The 23,008-nt window shown below is 39.6% G+C and overlaps 1 protein-coding gene across 1 annotated transcript in view; it reads left to right on the top strand.

Moving 5' to 3' along the window:
* oxct1a (3-oxoacid CoA transferase 1a) overlaps positions 1–23,008 on the top strand; it is a 59,332-nt gene that overhangs the window by 23,217 nt on the left and 13,107 nt on the right. The window contains exons 8-13 of the mRNA XM_061673368.1: positions 9,977–10,084; positions 10,269–10,383; positions 10,887–10,981; positions 11,423–11,471; positions 11,583–11,655; positions 12,388–12,463. Coding sequence (XP_061529352.1) covers positions 9,977–10,084; positions 10,269–10,383; positions 10,887–10,981; positions 11,423–11,471; positions 11,583–11,655; positions 12,388–12,463 — 516 coding nt within the window. The remainder of the gene's footprint in view (positions 1–9,976; positions 10,085–10,268; positions 10,384–10,886; positions 10,982–11,422; positions 11,472–11,582; positions 11,656–12,387; positions 12,464–23,008) is intronic.

Below are 23,008 nucleotides of genomic sequence, written 5' to 3'. Positions count from 1 at the left end.
ATGAACAATTAATGTCCGGCAACATTTGATTTCAGCAATTCAAAAGAGGCAGGGACTCAGAATTCATTTGTTAACCAGTAGCTTTAATGAATCACTGATATTTGTGAGGACACCTATTAATTGATCAAGGCGATCCTTTATGCTACCTATTGCCGCACACTCTTTTTGTGACTCCAGCACATGCACTGAAAAAGAGTCCTTACATCGGTTGCACATGATTAAAATGACGTTTTTAGGAGAAGAAGAGTACATTGTCATTTTAACACATTTTAATCATGTGCAACCAATGTACATGTTCAACTCAAGTAAATTCAAAGGACTCTTTTTTTTTCAGTGTAGGGCGTGGCTGCGACTGCATGTCCTCTCCTGTATAGTAAAATAATAAATTAAGTAATTAATTTGTTTTTAATATGCTGACATGCTTCTATTTGAATTCAAATGATTTATTACAAATACCATACAACAGTTACACATGAACCTTTCTGTCATACGGCTGAGTGTAGGTTACTGGATGAACACATTTGTTACGAGTTATAAACATTTTATTAAAATTGTGGGGTGATCAGAGTCAGCCACATGTGCTCCCACCACTCCTGAGAGACAAGTGTCACCCATGATTGGAGCGATTATCTCCTCAAACGGGGTGAGGCCCTCCGCGCCGGTTCTTCCGCCTGTTTTGGCCACATTTTGGTGGTGGGCAGCTGTCCTCCGCTTCACATCCACCTTAATGTCTGACCTCTTCTTTTTTTAGTTTAGTGTGTGTGCGCTGTTCTGACTCAACAGCATTGACAGCCACGCCGTCCAATTCCCTCCTCTTTCGCTTGTTGTTAATGCCGGAGGACAGTGTTCCAAAAGAGGATTTTCTTGGACTTCACATTTAGAAAAATATTTTTTTTGTCTTCATTACCTTGTTCATTTTCTTTTCTTTTTCTCATCATGCAGAGATTGGGTTCGCAGGTGCAGGGTTTATTTAAATATGATTTGCATATTTAAATGTGGGCGTAAACAGGGAGGGGTCGGCTACTCCAACATGTGCGCTCAATTCTACGTTGATTGGGATGTACGAAGGAAATGTGGTTGGATTCATGCGTACGCACAGATTCATACATTTGGATATTTTTGTGCGTACGACGTTTACTGGATTTGAGCGTACGCCCTGTTTCAGTAGGAAATCCACGCAAGTCTTTGTACATAAGGCCCCTGGTGTCCACATAGTAAAATATACAACCTATGAAATGGTGTGTTTAAGTACCGTACAGCCCACTGATTGTGTCTGATCCCCTGTCTTTAAGTGCCTGTGCAGTAGCTTTTCTATTATCTCTTTATGTGTCTTTAAGATATGAACATTATCTGTGTTCGACCAGCTAATTGGTGACAATAAAGCGATAACCCTGTGTTGCAATACCCATTAAGAAGCACCTGTCAGATAGTGAGGCAATTACCATCTGGCTGAAAGTAAATGTAGTTCTTAGCATTCAGTGCATGCTCAGCCTCAAATCAGCAGTCTGTATTGACACCACCATAGCCGTGTCACACTAGTTGAAGCGGCAGAACGAAACAATAGCTGGCGTTGTTTGTTGTCATTCTGTATGCATGACATGCATAGATGAATGACCTGCTGTTACTCTTGTGTGTTACTAGATTCAAGTTTCTTTTGAAAGCTGCATTAGTTTTACAATGGTTACTTGATTCCACCATGCGTCAAACTGTTGAAAGATCAAAGTATTTTTAGAGGTCAAAACAACTTTACTAATAGACGCATAATGCTGTTTTTTTTCTTTCAATTATTATAACACATGGAAAAATTCAATGAAGGAAAAGAAAACAGATAAAACAAAGCAGTCTGAAAATTGCCAGATCGCAACCACCTCTTTCTAAGGTTGCTTGGCAACCAAAGGCTGCCATTCAATTGTTGAATGTTCCATGGTATCCAGCTGGTCCAGTTATTCCCTTATCACAGGTACACTGAGAAACACTGGTGCTGGGTAGGACAGTGTACACCAGAGACTGCATCAAAGCAGGGATTTTTGCTGGTGCTTACACGTCTGTCATAGTAAATGAATTCAACTGTACGATATCCTTTTATTTATAATGGCGAAGCAGTATAGTTGTGTTCACAACCATGCAACCATTTATTATGTAAATATGCTGGAGGTATGCATGCTTTGTTTTAACAAAATCATTATTAATACCTCATACATTATGGTGTTTATTGTTTTTCAATTGATACTTCTAAATATAATTTACACTCAGCAAACATTAGGTAAACATGTACAATGTATGTATTGTCATTCATTGTAAGAATTGTATTTAAAATCTGTCTTTATGATGATAATATGCTCAGTTCTGTATGAAAGACACTCATTTGACAACGTTTGTTACCTCTGCTGAGCATCACTCTTCAGATGATTTGATCATCATTTATAAGTCAAAACTGCATTAGTACAGTTTTGATTAATTGATTCTCCCCATTTTGTGGACTTTTTTAAAATTAATTCAACAGTACACTGGCCTAGTGATTAGAATATTGGCCTCACAGTTCTGCTGTGTAGGATTTGAATGGATATTATGAATATTAATCAGTGAATTCTTGTTTGTCGAAATGTGCCCCGCGATTGGCTGGCAACCAGTTCAGGGTGTAGCCCGCCTCCTGCCCAAAGTTAGCTGGGATGGTACAGCTCATCCATAAACCTCATGAGGAGAAGTGCTATAAACAATGGATGGATGAATGGATGTTTATTAATCGTGTCTTAACCCGTTTGCTGTCGAAAGATGTATAACATGACATCAGCTGCTCAATACTGCACTCTCATCGAAACATTCAAGGATTCATTATCGTTATAACTAAAATAATTTGGGTGGAATTTCAAGTAGCTATTCATCACAGGCAACATTTTTCCAGATAATTTTATAGCACTCACTATTCATTGTCAGTTGTTCTTGCAATCTTCCGCCTTGAAAACATGCTCATTTTCTACATAATTTCCTGCTAAAGGTTTCTAAATAAGCCGTTGTGTGATCAAAATGTGTAATGAATGTACATGTTATGCAATTTTTTACTGTGTTTGTGTTTAGTTATGCATGCGCAAAATGGTCTAGTCGTGGATCCCCTCTTCTGTCCTAATCTTGTTTTTCCCCTGTGCATTGATGTAAAAATGACCTGTAGCTTTGAGTGATAGTGGTAAAAATGACTGGAGCCAAAAAAGGGGGAGACACTTGTTTAAAATATTCACCAACTAAATGCTTTAAGCAGCATACAGTATTTGCACATTACACATTGTGACTATTAGGTGAAAGCTCAATTGCAGCTTATCATCTGGAACTGAAGCAAATGGTACACAGGCACAAGTGTCATTTGAAATGTCAACATTGAAGTAGCATATTCAAAATAAAGTGGTGATATTTCTGAATTCTATTGTCCCCAAAGGTTCTTAAGATTTGGAATTCATCCAAATTTGCTGACGTGTTTGACTTTATCTTTGGCTTTTTACAACACACCGAGATGCCAACGATTCTGAGTTCCCTCTATTACAGGTAGTTGCCATGTGTTCCGCTGTCTTGCATAAAGGGTTAATGTTCCACATAGCGAGCGAGTGGGTATCACGTGGTGCTGTACGTATGTACGTACCGCTTCTTGTGATTGGCTGACACAAGGAATGACCCACTTCAGTCAGCAGTGCCACTTCAGTCAACAGTGTCACTTATGATTGGACTTCTACCCGCTGCGAGCATAGTCCATTGTTCCAACTACATCAAGAAGTTTAGCTTTCAAGATGGCAAATTTCAAACAACCAGCAGATAGCTACCCGTCTTGTGGATCTAAATAACAGCGATGCCTGCAGAGTCTGCAAACAAGAAGCCCACGGACTGACGAAAATCGCCGGTGGTGACTATACTGCCTCAGCAAAATTCAAACAATGGGAAAGAAACAAGCCAGAAAAACAAGCATATGTAGATACGCAAGTTAGATTTTTAACACCTAACGACTCTTTTTTTGGAGGGGGGGAAGGGGGCGGTGAGGTGCCAAGGCATGGTCGTATTCCTCTCACTGAGTGGTGTTTCAAATCAGAATCAGAATCTCTATTGTCCCTTAAAGAGAAATTGGTGTTGAAGCAAGAACACGAGAAGGACAAGGTACATGATGGCAAGATCAGCAGTGAGAATGAGACTGCTATACCCATTGAAAGTGTAAAAGTCAGACACAATAAAATAACAACACAATAAAAAAAAACACTGTACCCGTACACAATATCACTAACAATGTTCAGTCCAGAGCTCATACCAAAAATTTAAATTTCCAAGTATTGCAACGTGCAGATATGCAAATAAGCAATAACATGAGTAACTTAAGGGCTAATTGCCATTAAGTAAATAAATTGCACTGCAGATAAATTAAACATGGAGTCTTTTTGTCCTCCTCCTCGGAGCCTTAAACTGACCGATGCTAATATCATAGCTAAACTACCTCTCTTTTATAACTGTGTTTATATTATTACAAGGTTGCGGCATTGGCGATTTTTAGGTTAAAAAATTTATTTTGAAAACTGAACAAATTAGGGAATGACCAGTCTTATCGGATTGTGTTTGAGCCTGCAACTACTGTATTTATTTTTGTCATTGGTTTTAATTAACAGTGAGTTCAATTGGAAACGTATAGTTTTACTTTCTGTTATTATTTCCCATTCCTTTGGATACCGTAAGGCATCCACCGAGAGTAAACAGATTGCTTGTGTTGACAGAATTCTGGGCAGCCGGAGATTTTCGGAGCTGAGCCCCTGTAAAAGTGACAGCAGAGCTGTGGCCAATTGCCCGCACGTAGACACATACAGAAGGAAGATAGAGGGTCTATAAATACACAGGGATAATGAGAGTATGGTGTCGCAGTCCCCCACATCCGCTTGTCGCCTGTAGCCACACCATCTCTTTGCCTACCCCCCTACATGTTGCATCTCAGTTAGCTTGCCTGTAATTATATCCAATGATTCATAGTAATAGAGAAACTGCAATTGATGTAAGTTAAACATAGGTAAGTTATCCACTACAGAAGTCAAAACACTACAGCAGTGTGACACTTGAGTGGCCAAAACGTAAACACGAAAGCTTTCTTTACTGCAGTATGCATGCCATGAGATCACACGCTGCAGACACCTCGTGTCAGTATCACGGCGTGGCTGTCAAGATGGAACACGTTTGTCTGTGCGGTGCTCTCTTCTCACTTAAGTGATGTTGCAGCACGACTTCGAACATCACTCTGCAGGTTTACCATTTCATCCTCGTGTGTGGGAAAGCATATCGTCAATTGTATGCATTAGATTTAAATGCACATGCTCAAACTGGTCATATAACTTTGAAAAGCCCAAACTTTTATTCTTATTTTTTTTATTTTTTTATTTTTTTTTACACAAGTTGTGCAGTAAAAACACTGATTTATAAGCAGTTTTATGAAGGCAGTTATAATGGGTAGGAGCTAATCTTTATTATTTGGGTTAAACCCAGATTTTACCATTGGAATATGCTAATAATAGTAGAACCAAATAGTTTTTCATCCCGTAAATGTTTGCCCACCAAACTTCTGGTAATCTATAATAATTGTAGAAGATAGAACTGTCTACAGTTTTTGGTAAAGATATTATATCCCAAATGATGGCAGCAATCCACACATTGATGATTATATTACTCTTTCATGCAAGTGCACACACATACACACATGCCCCACAAACTCACAAATTACAAATCCGGTCATGGAACACAAAAGATTTGTGTGGGATCCTATTGAATTAAACCTATTACACACTATTCGTCCTGTAAAAGGCAGCAACTCTTTCCAAAGGCATAGTATTACCATGGTTGTTTTTACATATATGCAAGCAGCCTATCATTTGATGAGGGAGCAGGGGGTAGGAGACACACACACACACACACACACACACACACAAAACAAAACAGAAACTCTCTAGGCAAGTGTCTCTGGAGGACACTTTGATTCCCACAACGTTCTTGCTCGCTCGCCTTGTTCTGCTCTCATTGATGTGAAAATCGACGTACACATTCAGGAATATCAATGCGTGCCTTTTTTTTTTTGCTCCCTCCCTCCACACACCTGCTCATTTGCCTTTTGAGTTTTTTTTCTTTTTGTGCCTCTGTTGTTTTGTATCCATTCTATGTGTTTTGAGGCTGCTGTCTGAACTACATCTGAGTACACAGTTCAATCTAGGACACACCCTGCAGATGAAAGTGTTTTTTTTAAATGTAAACTCTTATTTAAATTGGATGACCCTCGGTATTGTGTTCCAATTCAGCCTTGGTTGGTGACCGTAATTTCATGTGGATAATACACTCTTGATTCGAATGCACACCCCCAAAGTTGACCCCAAAAATCTGGAAAACCCACCTATGTATAATGCGCACCAGCAATTTACTGCTATCCATATGCTCCAAACATAGTTGTATTTTATTAGGTTTCCCCCAAAAATATTCTGCTCTGTGTGCATGTGCTGAGGTAACTCTTTCTTTAAATTGTCTTGTCTTACCAGGTATGTTGCGACTGTGTGCCATGTCGGCTGTGTCTGCGATGACTGGGCAGATAAAAAAGTAGTCGAGTGTGCCCCTCTGAGTCCACAGTCTTGGATGAATTTTTTTTTTCGCCGGCTGTTATTTTGCTGCAAGTCCAGAAATGCTAGCAGGCAGCATGATTCTCAGGTGGGCGGCAAAAATGTATCATATTATATATACATTGGGGACCTTAGACATTACATAGCAAATTGGAATGAAAGTACTGTGATGGTGGGATTAAGTAATTCCCCTACAAAACTAAGAGCCATTTATTGTTCCACACGTTAGTTTTTGACGTGCCGGACTACTTCCGGTTGACTCCCGTGTTTTCTTTCAAATGCGTTCTTTTGCCAATGATAGATATATTTTTTTACTTGGGTTATGTGCTCTGTAAAGTGTCAGTCCAAGAAGTAAATCTGCCGTCTTGTAAACTAAGACGCTAAATCGTATGCCGTCAACGGATGGCCGCGGGAGCAATATACAGTATATGATATGGATGGTGGCGCCCACAAGGACGTCTTGATTCTTCAGTGAGTGGCGAAAATGTACCATATTATATATAAATTTGTAACAGACATCATATTGGAATGAAAGTACACCTTTTTCACACCCCCTAGGTATTGGTATACGTGTATACAATGTGAAAGATTTGGTTTTTTTTCACCTATGTATAATGCACTCTATTAACGTTTGAGGAATTTTTTTGGGGAAAAAAAAGGTGTATTATCCACAAGAAATTACTGTAATTGAAAATGGAGCCCAGGAGATGTAGGTTCTAACCAAGTGAAGAAAAGACACATCAACCAAATTCACTACTTTAGAACAGAATCTTTCTGATTTTTGACTAAATTGTCACCAAACAGTGTTTCCCTTGGCCTCGTCGGCCCTATTTTAATGTCGTTTTAAGTGGTGAGCTCAGTCTCGTTTGATGAAGGCGTCTATGCAAATCGGCAGGCTCACAAAAGAATGATCTAGCTCATCAGAAAGATGTGGGAGGATGTGTGGGACCGCGCTATCGGTTCTTCACCGCTACCAATCTCTTGCATGGTCCGGTTTTCACGGCAGAGCGTCAAGATTTACTATATCCCGATCAAAAGAGAAGGGAAAACGACTTGACGGTCCTGAGCGGCTTCTCCCTCACCGTCGACCAAAGTCTGCGTATCCATGACAACGCCAAGATCCACTCTTAGCCACTGACTCCTCTCAGTCAGCGCTGAGTGCTGAGGGAGCAAGTGGAGATAAGAAGAGATTAAATTAAATTTGCTCTGAACGGATGCTTGGCCCTCATGTAAATGGAATAAGTAGGTTACACCGCGTTACACAGGAAAGTATATGGAGGGTAAGAATTATGTTGTCATGCGTAAGTCCCCATTTGCGCTTTTGTGATTTGTTGCTATCCTCTGCTAGAAGTGTTTTCACAAAACAATCTGTTTGTTGTCGCCCCAACCCCCCAAAAAAATTAATAATAAGGAAGGAACTACCTGCAACGATTCTCCCTCGGTGTATATTGACTTTAAAATGTTCAACATGGCCTTCTGTGAATGTCAACACAACTTTTTAGATGCGGGAGCAGATTAAATGTCACCAGCAAGAGGCCTCCCACCCTAGCAGGTGTATTCATAGAGACTCCTTTTTTAACATTGTTTGTTATCCAAGGAGAAAGGAGCAGGTGCATTCGTGCAAGGACCTGAATCATGTTGACCCAGATCACCTCAAATCAGTGTGTTTTTACTGGGTCTTGTTAGTTGGACAGAAAAGACCTTTAATGTACACGATTTCCTTGCTGTCATGTCACTTTGAACTCACTTCTGCCACTTGCGGTCTCTGGATCAATCAACACGACAACAAACAATGTGTTGTGCTGATGCAGTTCCAAAGTTGTGGCCAACTTGATTCAGGTACAAAGGTGACTTTTTCTAGACACAGTGGACTTTACAAAATAAATAAATAAATACATTTAAAAAATACACTTTCAAAAAACATGTTACTATGCCTTCTCACCAAATCATGTGCAAACGGCAAATTTTTATCTATTTATTTAATTTATTTTTTTTATTAGTTTTTTGCTGATATGATCTACTCTGTTTAAATTCTGCTGTACTTTATCTGATCTGTTTCCATATCCAAAGACCCGTTTCTAGTTCAGTTTGGTACACCAGATTTCAGGTTTTTAGTATGGCTGGGCGATTACTGTAATTTCTGGTGTATAATACGCTCTTGAGTAATATATGCACTCCAAAACCATGAATTCTCTTCTACCGCACCATCGATTTGCTGGTATACATGCTCAATATACAAAGTATTATCGGTATGAGGTTATTCAAAGAACTGTTCTACTCCGTGTACATGCGCTGACATTGGTGTTGCTTCCTCACCATGCATTTCTACTAAAGTTCTCATTTTACAAAGAACAAAACTGGTGTTTGAACTCAAATCCATGCTCAATGATACAGTAAGTATAACATTTCAATAGTACTGTTGAAAATAGTACAGTCTTACCGGATAGGAGCTATTCTTTGGATTTCCTCCATAATCTCACATTAGCATCATTAATGTCAAACTGCCGAGCTGCTTCATGGTTCCTTTCAGATGGCAACAATAATCGCTTCTTAAAAGCAGCAGAGTAACCTGACCTTTTCCTTGACATTTTTTAACTTGGGAGATGTGCTGTGTTTAGTGGCGGTACAAGAAATAAATCCGATGTCTATAAAGACGCTAAATCCAATGCCCTGAAACTGACGCTAGCAACAGATATGATATGGAGTGCGTCCGGAAATGCACTCCGAGCGCGCTCTGTGACACTGCGGATCATTTACAGATATTAATATGGCGGCGTCCGCGAGGCCGTCGTGATTCTCGGTGTGCAGCGTAAAGTTACCGTATTATATATGCATTTGTAACATTACACATTATATTTCATATTGGAATGAAAGGTCTGTGGTGGTGGGTTGACAGTTCCCCTACGTGAATAAGGGTCGATTAATGTGTTCCACATATTCGTTTTTGGTGTTTCGGACTTCCAGTTGACTTTTGTGTTTTCTTCTGAACAACCTGTTCTTTTGCTCTGTGAAGTGGCAGTACAGGCAATAAATCTCCTGTCTAGTACAAATGCAAAATCTGATGTGGTCATGATTCTCTGGTGATCAGCAAAATTGTACCATATTTTATATGAATTTGTAACATTAGACAGTACATATTGGAATGAAAGTACTCCTTTTTCACAACTCCTAGGTACCGGTTTACGTTTATACAATGTGATTTTGTTGTTGTTGTTGTCTTCTTTCCCATTTTCCTTCTACCGATGTATAATACGCTCTATCAACTTTTAAAGGTCGTATTGTCCAGCCTTATTATCAAAAACTGAAATGGTACCAAAATATATGATCCATATAATCTGACAGTATCCATGGTTCTCCCTCTGTAGGTGGAAGAGGTTGTGGATGTCGGCACTTTTGCCGCGGAGGACATCCATATCCCCAGCATCTACGTCCACAGGGTTGTCCACGGAGGCAGTTATGAAAAAAGGATTGAGGTACAAAACATGGGTTTCAAGAAACTCTGATTTAACAAAATACAGCAAAATTGCATAAGAAATGCATGTCAGTATGTGCGTTTGAAAACATTTCCAAGAGTGACGATTGCTTGAACATTAAGGGATCAATTTTGTCAATTCATTATGCAGACACATTTCTCAATAAACCTTTGACTGTTTCCAGAAACGCACAGTAAAGAAAAACCAAGAGGAGAAGCCCAAACCAAAGAAGGATTCCGATATCGTCCGAGAAAGGATCATTCGTCGTGCAGCTTTGGAATTTGAAGATGGGATGTATGGTATCCTTTTTTCCGGGATTACAGGCAGTCAACTGATTTTAAAACTTATCATTGTTGTTGTCACTCCACTTCAGTCAAATGAAAGCCACGGGTAGCTGTGCACCAGTTCCATCCTTTTCTCACTTTTGTAATGAATTATTACAAAATAAAAAAATTATTGCATTTAATTTTATTTAATTGAATTTTGGGCAGGATTATAATCATACACAAAATTCAAAAGATACAAAAAATACGGAAACTAATCAGCTAATTGATTAATCAATCAGGGGTCCCAATTATGCTTCCTATTCACTGGGAACAATTTGTGTCTTCGGAGAAGAGCTGCAACTGGGAGACCAACTCTGCTTTCTTTGATTTTCAGTCTGTTGGTGTCATTATGCATACCCGTGGAGGGTCCATAGTTTACAGATTGTCATTTGATTTGGCAGAGGGAGCGAACACCTATCCGGCACATTTTTTAATTGTAAATTCACCAATCTGATCCTTGACGAACCGTTGACCAGCTAACCTTGGTATTGGCATCCCCATGTTGGCCAGCAATTTCATCAAACCAGACATCACTGTGCATCTACAAAGTGAAAATGGAATTTTAGGACTTGTAAGTTGTTTTTGTATTTTATGTTATGTTTTTACTGCTGCTTAGTGCATAGCAGGAATAATAATAACAAGGGGCAATTATTAGTGTGTGCCCTAATGTGTTCAATTGATAATGTAACACATTGTGGCTGCTAGACTAATTTTATTTACTTTCTATTGAAAATCTTTATTTGCTGTATGAGTTCAGAGAAAAGAATGCTGCTGCGATGGAATGACTCGCCAATCATTTGTTGACAGGAGAGTGTAGGCGTCCATGGCAACGCCTGATTTGTCAAAATGTCTTAATTATGAGTGCCAGTTTTAAACAAGTGATGCACTACTTTCTCCCCTTCAAAAATCGAAGTCTCGTCGAGTGAGAGAAATGTGATTGTCTCTCACCGTTCTGAGTCACTGTGTGTGCATGTAAATTAAATCCCAGTTAACATTGGTTCTATCTTTGCAGGGCCCGTACCCCACTGATGGTGAAGTAGATGCGGAACTCATTAATGCAGGTGAGGCCGATCGATAAATGCCCATGTTGATTTGAAACCAGTGAAAGCCTTAAAAATGAAACATATGAGACATATGCTACTCGATTTGAGAGTTCTTTTAATGTTCTGTAGGGAAGGAGACTGTCACAGTGCTTCCTGGAGCTGCCTATTTCTCCAGCGATGAGTCATTTGCCATGATCCGAGGGTAAGACTAAAAAAGAAAATCATGCAAATTACTAACCCTGGGTATTTACAAACAGCATCTGTAATAAATGCATCTACACAGCAGCCTGGCCAATATTCCCGAAGCCCTTGGTTGCTATTGATTTGTAAGCTGTCTGATATTGCCCACCTGCACTCGCATCAGTTGTGTGCATGTGTGTGCGCAAGCGCTTGTACACCCTGTGGAAATCCAATAATACTCATAAATAGCACTGTCCAGCCACACAGGCCACGACCACACATTGAACCTCAGTCTTGGGCTTTGTGCAAGATTTATAGGTGTTGGGAAGGAGCAACTAAAATATATATTATATTTATTGTCCAACTTCCAACTGGTTGCCATTTAGTCAGCACAACTCACACAAGCTCCAAAACAGGTTGAACAAGACAAACAAAATAAACATGTTGACCCTGTGAAGAACTGAATAGGTACTTTATTGGTGCATAAAACAATGGTAACTGTATAACTAAGTCTAGATATCAGGGTAAATGAAGTACTACAAGGTACAGCAATATACTGTAGATTCTGGGTAAAATCTTAGCACCTGAAAATATCATCAAATGCTATCCCTACTTAGATTTGTCCACATTTAAAATAAAATTGTGGCATTTCATAATGGATGACAGTAAAAGAGATCAAAATTTCCGTCTTAGTCAAGAACCCTGACTCAGACATTGACAGCTGTCTTCTGTTGGATGCCCCTTTTCTCTTCAGGGGCCACATCAACCTGACAATGCTTGGAGCCATGCAAGTGTCAAAGTACGGAGACCTAGCCAACTGGATGATCCCAGTAAGTTTATTTTTCATCTTCCATCCTCCAGTCCGCAGGGGTTCAAATGCCGTCAATCAGCTAGAGCTAGCACTTGTCTGGCAACCTTATTGAATTTCATTTTATAGAATGGCACCAATGCTGTAGGCGGCATAGCTTGTGAAAAATATCACACATTTTTATGACTGCCTTGGGAGGAAAAAAAACCCAGTAAGACAGATACAGTTAACAGAATTATCCCTTCCTCAAAAAATAAAATAAAAATACAACACCTAGTCAACAAAACAAAATTTACCAAAGATGCTTTTGGCAGTATGTCAAACTCATTTGAAACGGGATTAAAAAATCTAACGTACTGTACATGTTGGCGGCACGGTGGCCGACTGGTTAGAGCGTCAGCCTCACAGTTCTGAGGACCCAGGTTCAATCCCCGGCCCCGCCTGTGTGGAGTTTGCATGTTCTCCCCGTGCCTGCGTGGGTTTTCTCCGGGCACTCCGGTTTCCTCCCACATCCCAAAAACATGCATTAATTGGAGACTCTAAATTGCCCGTAGATGTGAATGTGAGTGCGGATGGTTGTTTGTTTCGATGTGACCTGCGATTGGCTGGCAACCAGTTCAGGGTGTACCCCGCCTCCTGCCCGATGACAGCTGGGATAGGCTCCAGCACGCCCACGACCCTAGTGAGGAGAAGCGGCTCAGAAAATGGATGGATGGATGGACTACATGTTTTCAGATGCTATTTTTGAACAAAAACATGTTTTGTTATTCTTAACTTCTATAAAAGTGGGTGGTGAATTTGCAACAATAGGAAAATTCGAGTCCCAGGGTCATGCTAGTTGAAACCACTGATTTACACCATATCGCTTCATATGACAAAACAGATAAGTGAATGTTCCATAAAAAAAAGCCGTTATAAAGATTAAACTGTTCTAAAGATGAAACTGTTCTAAAGGCAATGTTCTTTTATGTGTTCAGAAGTGTAACTATGAGTCAAACCTTTTGAAAAACGTTAACAAATTAATAGTCTACCAGAAGGTGGCGGTTTGTGGTCATATTTGGAAAAATATGTCATGTTTGCGACTACTGCAGAATGGCATATGACCAGAGAGAGCCAATCATGAACATTAGGTTTAGAAGGAGAAAGTGACGTGGAAAATTTTTTTCAGAGCTTTTGCGGCTATTTCTCAAATGTAACTAAAATTGTAATTATGGAAATTGCCAAAAGCAACTAATTTAATTACACATTTTCTCCCAGTAATGTAAAGGATTAAAATTACATACATTTTGTAATTAAATAATGAAATGTAGTTACATGTAATTAGTTACTCCACAACACTCTTCATGAATTACCCCCAGCCCCTAGTTTGTCCTTGGTGGAGGTTTGCAATCTACTCAGTCACAAAGTAACTGTAGTTGTATATCGTCACTTTCAAAACCTTGTCTAAATTTGGTCAATTTCATATTTATTTATTTTTTACAAATCTATAATATTACTACACCACATGGGTTTGTTATTTTCGCTAATTATTGACCAATCTAAGGTGTTGAAAATTGCCTGCTCTCTTTGACAATGCGATATTTATGGCTCAACAAATAAATATTAATAATATTGTTTGTTTTTTAAAATATTAATAATATTGTTTGGTTTCTGAAAATCAACTGTATTGGGGACGTGAGGATAGTCGTTATAGCTTTACTAGAACAGCAAATCTAATGGTGACCGTTGTTTTTTTGTCCACACCAATGCTTTGGATTGGTGTCGTGTTCATTCATTCCGAAACTTCACATTTGGGGTAAGATTGGGCAAGAATTTTAATGTTTCAAGGGACAAAATCTCACTTTCTCTCTTTGTGTCATATTCATTCAGCTGAAGACAAGCATGAGCAGCCTGACTTTACTCAATCAAATGGTTCACTTTCAAAATGACAGGCCTATTTGAGGAAGAATTAAATGTTCCTGGCAGCACGTAGCTGCTCCACAGACTTAGAAGAAGAAAGCAGTTTTTTTGGGTACCTCGTATCTCATGCTGTTTCTTGTACAAGTGAACATATAGATTAGACATATCTTAAGCATTGTGTCTATTATATGATCATTGGCTTTCGAAAAGGTGTGGGCTGTGATTGACTGCTACCAGAATATGACAATTTTTCTTCTGTGGGGACGAGCTTGCATGTTGTTACAGTGTAATGGTTGGGGATGGGGTTCTAGCATGATATTTGATCAGGTCAATTGGTCTCCGGACCAAGGTGATTTCGAAGGTCAAGAGCCCATTAAAAGCCTGTACAGAATGTTAGGGGGCGGGACGCGACACAAATGCCCTCGGCACATAGCAGTTTTTCGCTTGACTGAAGTGTACATTTTGCTTCAGGCACTGCATTAATTGAAAGATGCAGCTGGTCTCATTGGCCAAGATATGGAGAGCATTTTCAATGGGTCAATTTATTTTCTATTAACCTCTCCGGTTCTGTTGTTTGTTTATGGCAATGCTTAATTAACATGGCACTTGAATATGCTGGATTTGCAGTTGAGGTTTTTCACAGCAGTTGTCTTTGGCCATACTGGTTATGGACTGTGCACTCACACACCATCGTCCTCACCTCCTCCTCAATCGTCATTATCCCCCCTTTTGAAAGGATGGATGAAGCGAATTACAATCCCCAATCATCTCTGATAATGAAAATTATTCACTATCTAAAAATGGGTAAAAAGCGTGAAATTGGAAATGTTTTAACGTATGAGTCGGGGATGCGGCGCTCTCTGCGTGATTTAGATTTTGAACGCTTTCAATATGCAAATCCAGATAAACATTTTCCAGTTGAGGGCTTTGAAATGCTTTTACAGCTTCACTCGTGCTGCAACATCTGGATCAACAATGGCTTGACACTCAGAGAGAAAGAGAGAGGGAAAAGAGTGAGCGAGAGAGAGAGCGAGAGGAATACAATAAAGGATTTGCTATGCTGTTTCATCATCATTGAGCTGTTGAGGCTGGACCAAGCTCTCTTAAATGTAGGGGTCCTGCAACTAGCTGTTCACACAAAATAACAATTTTGTGTCATGCCCTCCTCCGCACTAGACTTCCACCCACTGTGTTTTTGAATGTGAAATACAATCTTTCTGACATGCTGTCTGAACAGTGTTTTTGTATTTACTTTTTTTCTTGACATCTGTGGAAAACGCTAACATTATTGTTGACCAAAGCCATTTAGATGAAACTCGGGTGTGGACCTCTGTATAACTGCGTGGCTAAATTTGGCAACAACTTATGAATAGCAGTACACTGATGTAAATGTAAAATGTAAATACATTGCTTTGATGATGTGAGTTTCATGGAAGCATGTTGTACCTTGCTATGCATTCTTAATTTATGCAATCTATGCATTCTTAATTTATTTGTGCTGTCTCACAACTCTGTACAGCAAACAGTCTTACCATTTATATTTTTGCGCCAACCACTGACCAATAAGAGAACTATTGTATTTTCACGACCATAAGGCGCACCGTATTTAAAGGCACGGTCTCAGTTACGGGGTCTATTTCTGTATTTAACACATGCATAAGGCGCACCGTATTATTGGGCGCACGCATGGTAAAACATACGCTAGCTTAAAACATACACTAGCATGCATGCACGCTAAAACAATGTTTTTAAAAAGGCAGCGGGAGCAAAACTGAGTTCGGTTGTACTTTATTGACGTATTTAACAATGTACTCACGTTATTTTTTAATCAATCCTCATCCACAAATCCATCAAGGTCCTCATGTTCTGTATCCGAAATGAACAGCTGGGCAAGTACTCCATCAAACACGCCAGGTTCCCTCTCGTCATTGTCGGAGTCAGTCTCGTTGCCGTGCGGCTCCTCAGAAATGATGCCGGCTTTTACGAAAGCTCGAACAACAGTGCAAGCAGACACGTTAGCCCAAGCATCCACAATCCATTCACAAATTGTGCTGTAACTTGCCTGGCGCTGCCTCCTAGTCTTAGTAAAGCTGTGTTCGCCATCTGTCATCCATGGCTCCCACGCTGCTCACTTCACTTTGAACGCCCTGTTTACACGGCTGTCCAGCGGTTCGTCAAGCCTCCCAGAATGATGCAAGCTCCGAGTTATTGCACTCAGTCGAATGGTGACTGTAGAGACGCTTCTCCCGGCTGTTCTTTGGTCATTAATCCATTGCTCGAGTTGGTCTTCCAACTCGGGCCACCTCGCCTTGTTTCCACTGCGGTCAAGCCAGCCTCCACTCGTAAAGTCGCAGTCAAGCCAGCCGCCCGCCACTAATTTTGTTCATACTAGGCATTACGGTAATAGGTCGCCAACTCGTGGCGAAAGCTACCTTCAAAATACTATACATCCTACCGGGGGCGTGTCTTTAGCGTCCTCTGTCACGCGCACCCTTCCCCCTTTACGTCCACATGCTGTCCTCAGTCATGTCTGCCTTCCTCTATATAAGCAGTGTGTCGGCAGGAAATGCTCCCAGTCAGTCAAGCGACGCGCTCATTAAAGTCACAAAACAACATTTACAGATTTTGGAACTCTGTGCACACATAAGGCGCGCCGCATTATAAGGCGCCCCGTCCATTTTGGAGAAAATTTAAGACTTGTAAGTGCGCCTTATGGTCGTGAAAATACGGTATGTCAAGTCGATTAATGTCACATTAAAAACAAAAAATAAACACGTGCCACAAAAAGTGAACTATAGGTGTAAAACATAATGTACATTCCAAATTTCCGATGCTGCTACAAAATGCAATGCAGATGATAATGCCTAATGGTAGCTTTGGAGCTGCATAAAAGATTACCTGTCGGTTTGTGTGCATTTTAAATGGTTGTCTGAATCTTGTGTGCTTTGCTCCATGTGGATGGCAATAGAATTAACCATGGCCCATCTTGAAGCAAAATTGTTTACATGGCCCTGACTGGCTCCTAATCAAAAGCCATTGCATAACTCATTTGAAGGCGGGAATCATTGGAAGTAGGGTATCACACACACACACACACACACACAGACACACACACACGCACACACACAGAGGAAAAGAAAGCAAGCAAAACGCAAAGCTTATTGAATCCCACTGGGATACATTGGAGCGTTAGTTTGCCGGGATTGTCCCCAGTTTGAATCAAATTGGACATAATCCTAAATCTCATATTTTCCCTCAACGCTCATCATTAATTGTCCGCGTAACCAAGGCGGGCAGCAATCTGTCGCTATGTGATTAAATAGAGAGCCTTTTGTGTCAGACATGTTGAACGGGAGGGAAAGGTAGCTGCTGGGCAAATGGGCAACTATTGGATCAGAAACCTCATTTTGCATGAGGTTTCTGCCAAAGTGTACAAACGAGTTGTCATGGCAATGCAAATATGCAATACTCCTCTAGCTTTAGAAAAAATATTTGTAAGTGGTGATGTTATTTTCGTGCTTTCTTGGACTTCAACGACATATTTTGAAACACAGTCCATTCCAAGACACTGGTTGATCTCTGATGTATTTGGAGAAATGTCAGTATTTTTCCCAGGGGAAATACAGTAGTGCCTTGAGATAAGAGCGACCTGACGGGTTGTTCAAGATATAAGTCAGCTGAGAAGAAGCTGAGTTTCCGTGGAAACAAACTGCGGTCAAGCCAGCCTCCACTCGTACAGTAGCAGTCAAGCCAGCCGCCCCTAAGTTTGGCGCATTTTCTACTATGACTTGCAAGCAAAACTTAAAATTTTTGTGTGTGGCCAAATACATTAACATTAAAAAAAAAGTGTTTTAACAAGTTTAAATGTGTTCAAAGTGTGTGGGAGGGATATTTTATGGCTTACGCTATTTTTCATAATGGTCTCTGGTTTTGACTATCGCTGGTGGGCCTAGGACATAACTCCCCTGATAAATAGGGATCACGGTATTATTTTTTTCCCCCATTAGCAATATTGGTGTCAAGCTGCGTTGACCCATATTCTCTTTATATATAAACTTGGTGTTTAAATTGTCAATTGAAGGCATCTTACAGCTGATGCCAGTGTTGTTGTTTGACTTCTCTTCAAAACAGCTTAAAAGGAAGCGCATTAGTGGTGGCTTTCTAAAAAAAACCTTGTTGGGTGAGTGGTGCCTGACGTCAATGTCGTCTCTTCTCTCTCTCTCACTTGTCCTAATCGGCGCCATCCCAGCAGTACTTCAACATCAGATGTCTCTTGTAATCTGGGTTCGACGCCACAGATCCAGCCTCCTACGGTCCCCCATGTTATCTCTCGCTTTGAAAAAGCCATTAAGCTGCTAACATTTTTTTTAACGCCTATTTAACGAGCATGAGCATAACTGCCCCTGGAAAGGATTCATTTAAAGAGCAGGCGAGTATGCTATTAGCATATGAAAAATATACAGTATATCAAGAGAAAATACTCAGTTGCTCATTTAAAAAAAGTTGGATACATAACTACAAAATAAACATTGGGCTTTCACACTATTTATCACACATCAGAGGAGAATTTTTCCCAGTGAAAAATAAATGTATTTGCCATGTATAGGAGAGGTTATCCTAAATATTCAGGTGTACATTAGTTTGTACTTGAGTTATGATCATGGGCCAAAAATGTTACCTCTTTCGTCATCTACCACCATGTGTTTTCATTCTTTTTGAGATTCTAGAGCAGTCTCCGTGTACGTTAGTTACTATTGCTCCATATTGTACATTGCCAATGTCATAGCTAAATTAGGCAGCTAAAAATATTAAGAAAAGCTCTCAGCACGTACCCCGAGAAACAAGTACAATAATAAACATAATGTTCAATTATATCTCATATCCAATGTCAACCAAAATCCAGCATTTTAAAAGACAGACTTTTTGATATAACCCTTGTATTGGATCTCATTATGTAGATTTGCTCCATTTTGTGACCACTATTCATGGGGGATCTTTGAAATTCTTGTTGAAAAGAAGTCTTAAACGTGGCACCCATACCAATTTTTAACATCTTAACTGACAGCACACCACACACACAACGATATCTCCACTGACAATCACGATTCTGCTCTGTCTGTAGTAGTGGTAAGATTGACCTGTTGTGCCACAGACCATAGAAAATGCTGGAAAATACAAAGAAGAAAACAGTTTAGTACATACACTCGGCTAGACACCTCCACCTTTTGCTATTGTTCTTGAGCAGACAGACCCAAGTAACTTCTTGTGTATTCTTAATAAACCAGCTGTTACGAAATGTTCTGTTACACACCTCTATTTGTGTTCGGCAATTCTAATTAAACCAGCTGTTGCAAAATGTTCCGTTACACACCTTTATTTGTGTTCGCCAACAGCTCGAGGATTCAATTTCACCTTACAATTACAGAGTATGTGGATCAGCCAAACATTAGGAGTTGTAATGGTAAATATTGAAAGATTTAGCACTTATGATTAGTGGCCCCCAGCATTCCTTGCTTGTTTCCAAGCAGATCAGGAAGCCCATAACATAAAAACAGCCCGCAATGTAATAAATTTGCCCCTTTATAAAATGTAATAGGCCAATAACATAATAACTCGCCAATAACGTAATAAAAGTCCTGAACCTAAAACGTAATAACTTTTGGCTAGTAACGAATGGGCCTATTATATTTTAACAAGGGCAAATTTATTACGCCATGGGCTTCTACAACCCTTCACCACAGGATATTCATGATAATCTTTCAAAGATATCAGATAGGGCTGCACAATTAATCGAATTTTAATCATGATTGCCATTTTGGCTGCTAAATGATCCTGATCGTCACCGTTTAAAATGCAGGCGTTGCTGCATGTGAAAAGTGCTTCATTTGCAGCAGTGCCTGCAACGTTGCCAGGCAGCCACCAGGGGGCGAACGTATGGTTGAGGCTTCATTAAGCGCCAGCACCGTGCTCCGGGCCATTTTCAAAGCTAAGTCTAAATTGGCATTGATGTCCAATGTAGTAATATATGCATTGATCATTTTACAATTTAAAATACATGAGTCCCAGGATGCGCATGTCTGGAAACAATAAGTCCCAGCCCTGGAACAATGAGTCCCTGCAACTTATCATCACAGAATACAGATACAGTAGTCCTCCACTATATCACGGTTCTTGCCTCGCTGTCCCGCTATATTTATATCTATTTTTTATTACAGTTTTTACTCTATTTTTTACACTGTACAATATTTTTGTGTTATCCATTGTGCTCTCTCTTGCTCTCAATACATGATAATATTCAGATCTTTATTTATTTTTAGTTTTTAAGATATATTTTCCCAAAAACTATCGCAAATGATTTGCGGTAGTTTTTTTTTTTTTTTTTATGCCACTGATATAGTGATATTAGAGCATAATAATTCAAGTACATCCATTTTAAGAACAACTAACTCGAAGAATATATTGAACGTTGGCATTGTAATGTAGCACAATAAATAAAACATTTTAGATAAATAAATAAATAAAACACTTGGGCTCTGTTCACAAAAATTCCACTGACAAATATTTTATACTGCTTTGGCACAGCAGTATAAACAGTCATTAATGCCTTACCAGGCAATATACTGCCAATTAAGTTTCCAGTTGGTTAAGAAAAAGTGCCATGTATAGCAGCATTAATAACAGCACAAGTAGATTAAAGCAACCTTTTTTGGTTCAAGATTTGTACTACTTTTCAAAAGTCAGCAGCCTTTCTTTAAATGCTGTTCAATGGCTACATCTCTTACAATAGTGAGTACGCAATACTGTATATAATGTGAGCATATGTGCACCATGTTATCATGTTTGTATTTGCAGTGTTGGGCAAAAATTTCCACAATTGCAAGCTGACAGAAAACGGGAAATGTACCACGATGTTTTTTGTTCCCAGTTGAAAAAATCGAGTGGGATTGTTGTGTTTAAAATGGATTTTGTCACTTTGAGGTTTTAAGTTGTGTTGTCTTTGTTGCAACTTCATGCAAATTTGACATAACAGCTCGTTGGTTTTAGCAGGATGGTCGCGTTCATCTGGTCTGAATCCAAAATGTTCTCACATCGTTGCAGTGGCGTATAGGCTTTGGAACTAATTCCATGTATGCCGCTCAACTTTCTATAACTGCAGCTACCAGCTCGCCATCAGAAAACTTCGGTTTGAGGATGCTTATTACGCTCGTGCCTGCATTTGAAAAGCACGCGCGCACACATACAGCCAATCAGAGGGAGGATGGGTGGTTCCTGTCCAGCCCTTCACTATCTCTGATTGATTTAGAGACCAGTTGGGTTTTGTGTGTCTGCTTTCAATTCACATTTCCTCCTCAAATGGCTGTACGTAGAGGTGGACCTGCTCTTTCTTTCTTTTTTTTTTTTTTCATATGTGACCAAATTAGTCACAATCTAGAGCCCTATCTTGTTAAAAAAATAAATAAAATCACATGCTGGATTTCCAGCACAGAGCCAGAATATTTTAATCCATAGCATTGCATCCTCCGACGCAGATTCCTCTTAGTTTATGCTCCCTCGCTCATTTTTGTGCGTCTCAGACGGGAAAAAAACGGGACCCTGTATATGAAGCTCTTATTTTTAAGTTGACCCTCTCAGCATGTTGGCTGAGAGGCAGCATGTCATAGAAGGCACTTAACAATCATTGTAGCGGCTGCCGTGAGTTGAACTTTTTTGGCTGGGCTCATCGCAATGAAAAAACACTAAGAGTAAATAGAGAGGGAAATCACAACTTTTTACGGTTTGTGACCGTGCACGACTGACCAATGGTCAGACCAATGGTCAAAGCGGAACAACGGAGACGTACCTGTCCTTGATAATTCACTACATTGACAGAGATTTTCAAATGAAAAGTCGGTGCTTACAGCCTAATGTTCCTGCGTTTTATGCATTAATTGTGTTTGCTTCCATTAAATTGCCCTTTGTGATTGTACTTTGTAATGGCATATTTATTCAGTGAGCCCTTGGAAAAGTATAATTTTTTTAGGGTACATTCAGTTTTTATTTTTATCTATAATTTCTTATTCTAACATTCATTTTGCACTGAAAACTGTTACATATTGTTTGTTAAAAAGTATCCATCCATCCATTTTCTGTACTGCTTATCCTCACTAGGGTCGCGGGTGTGCTGGAGCCTAACCCAGCTATCTTTGGGCGAGAGGCGTGGTACATCCTGAACTGGCGGCCATCCAGTTGCCGGGCACATATATACAAACAACCATTCACACTCACATTCACGTCTTCAACTAACCTACCACGCATGTTTTTGGGATGTGGGAGGAAATCGGAGTACCAGGAGAAAACTCAGGCAGGCACGGGGACAACACGGGTATTTGAAACCCGGTCCTCAGAACTGTGAGGCGGATGTGCTAACCAGTCGGTCACCGTGCCGCCTTGTTGAAAAGTAGTTCAATAAAAAAAAAAAAAAAAAAAATGTATATATATATATATATATATTTTTTTTTTCCCTAACTTGAAGAATAATCGTGATTAATAATCATGATTACAGTATTGATCAAAATAATCATGATATATATATATATATATATAATTTTTTTTCCCTAACTTGAAGAATAATCGTGATTAATAATCATGATTACAGTATTGATCAAAATAATCATGATTATTTTTTTTA

The sequence above is a fragment of the Phycodurus eques genome, chromosome 3, assembly GCF_024500275.1.
Source record: "Phycodurus eques isolate BA_2022a chromosome 3, UOR_Pequ_1.1, whole genome shotgun sequence".
Taxonomy (NCBI): domain Eukaryota; kingdom Metazoa; phylum Chordata; class Actinopteri; order Syngnathiformes; family Syngnathidae; genus Phycodurus; species Phycodurus eques.
Note: the sequence above shows the minus strand (reverse complement) of the source record. Positions and strands in the feature narration are given on the sequence as shown.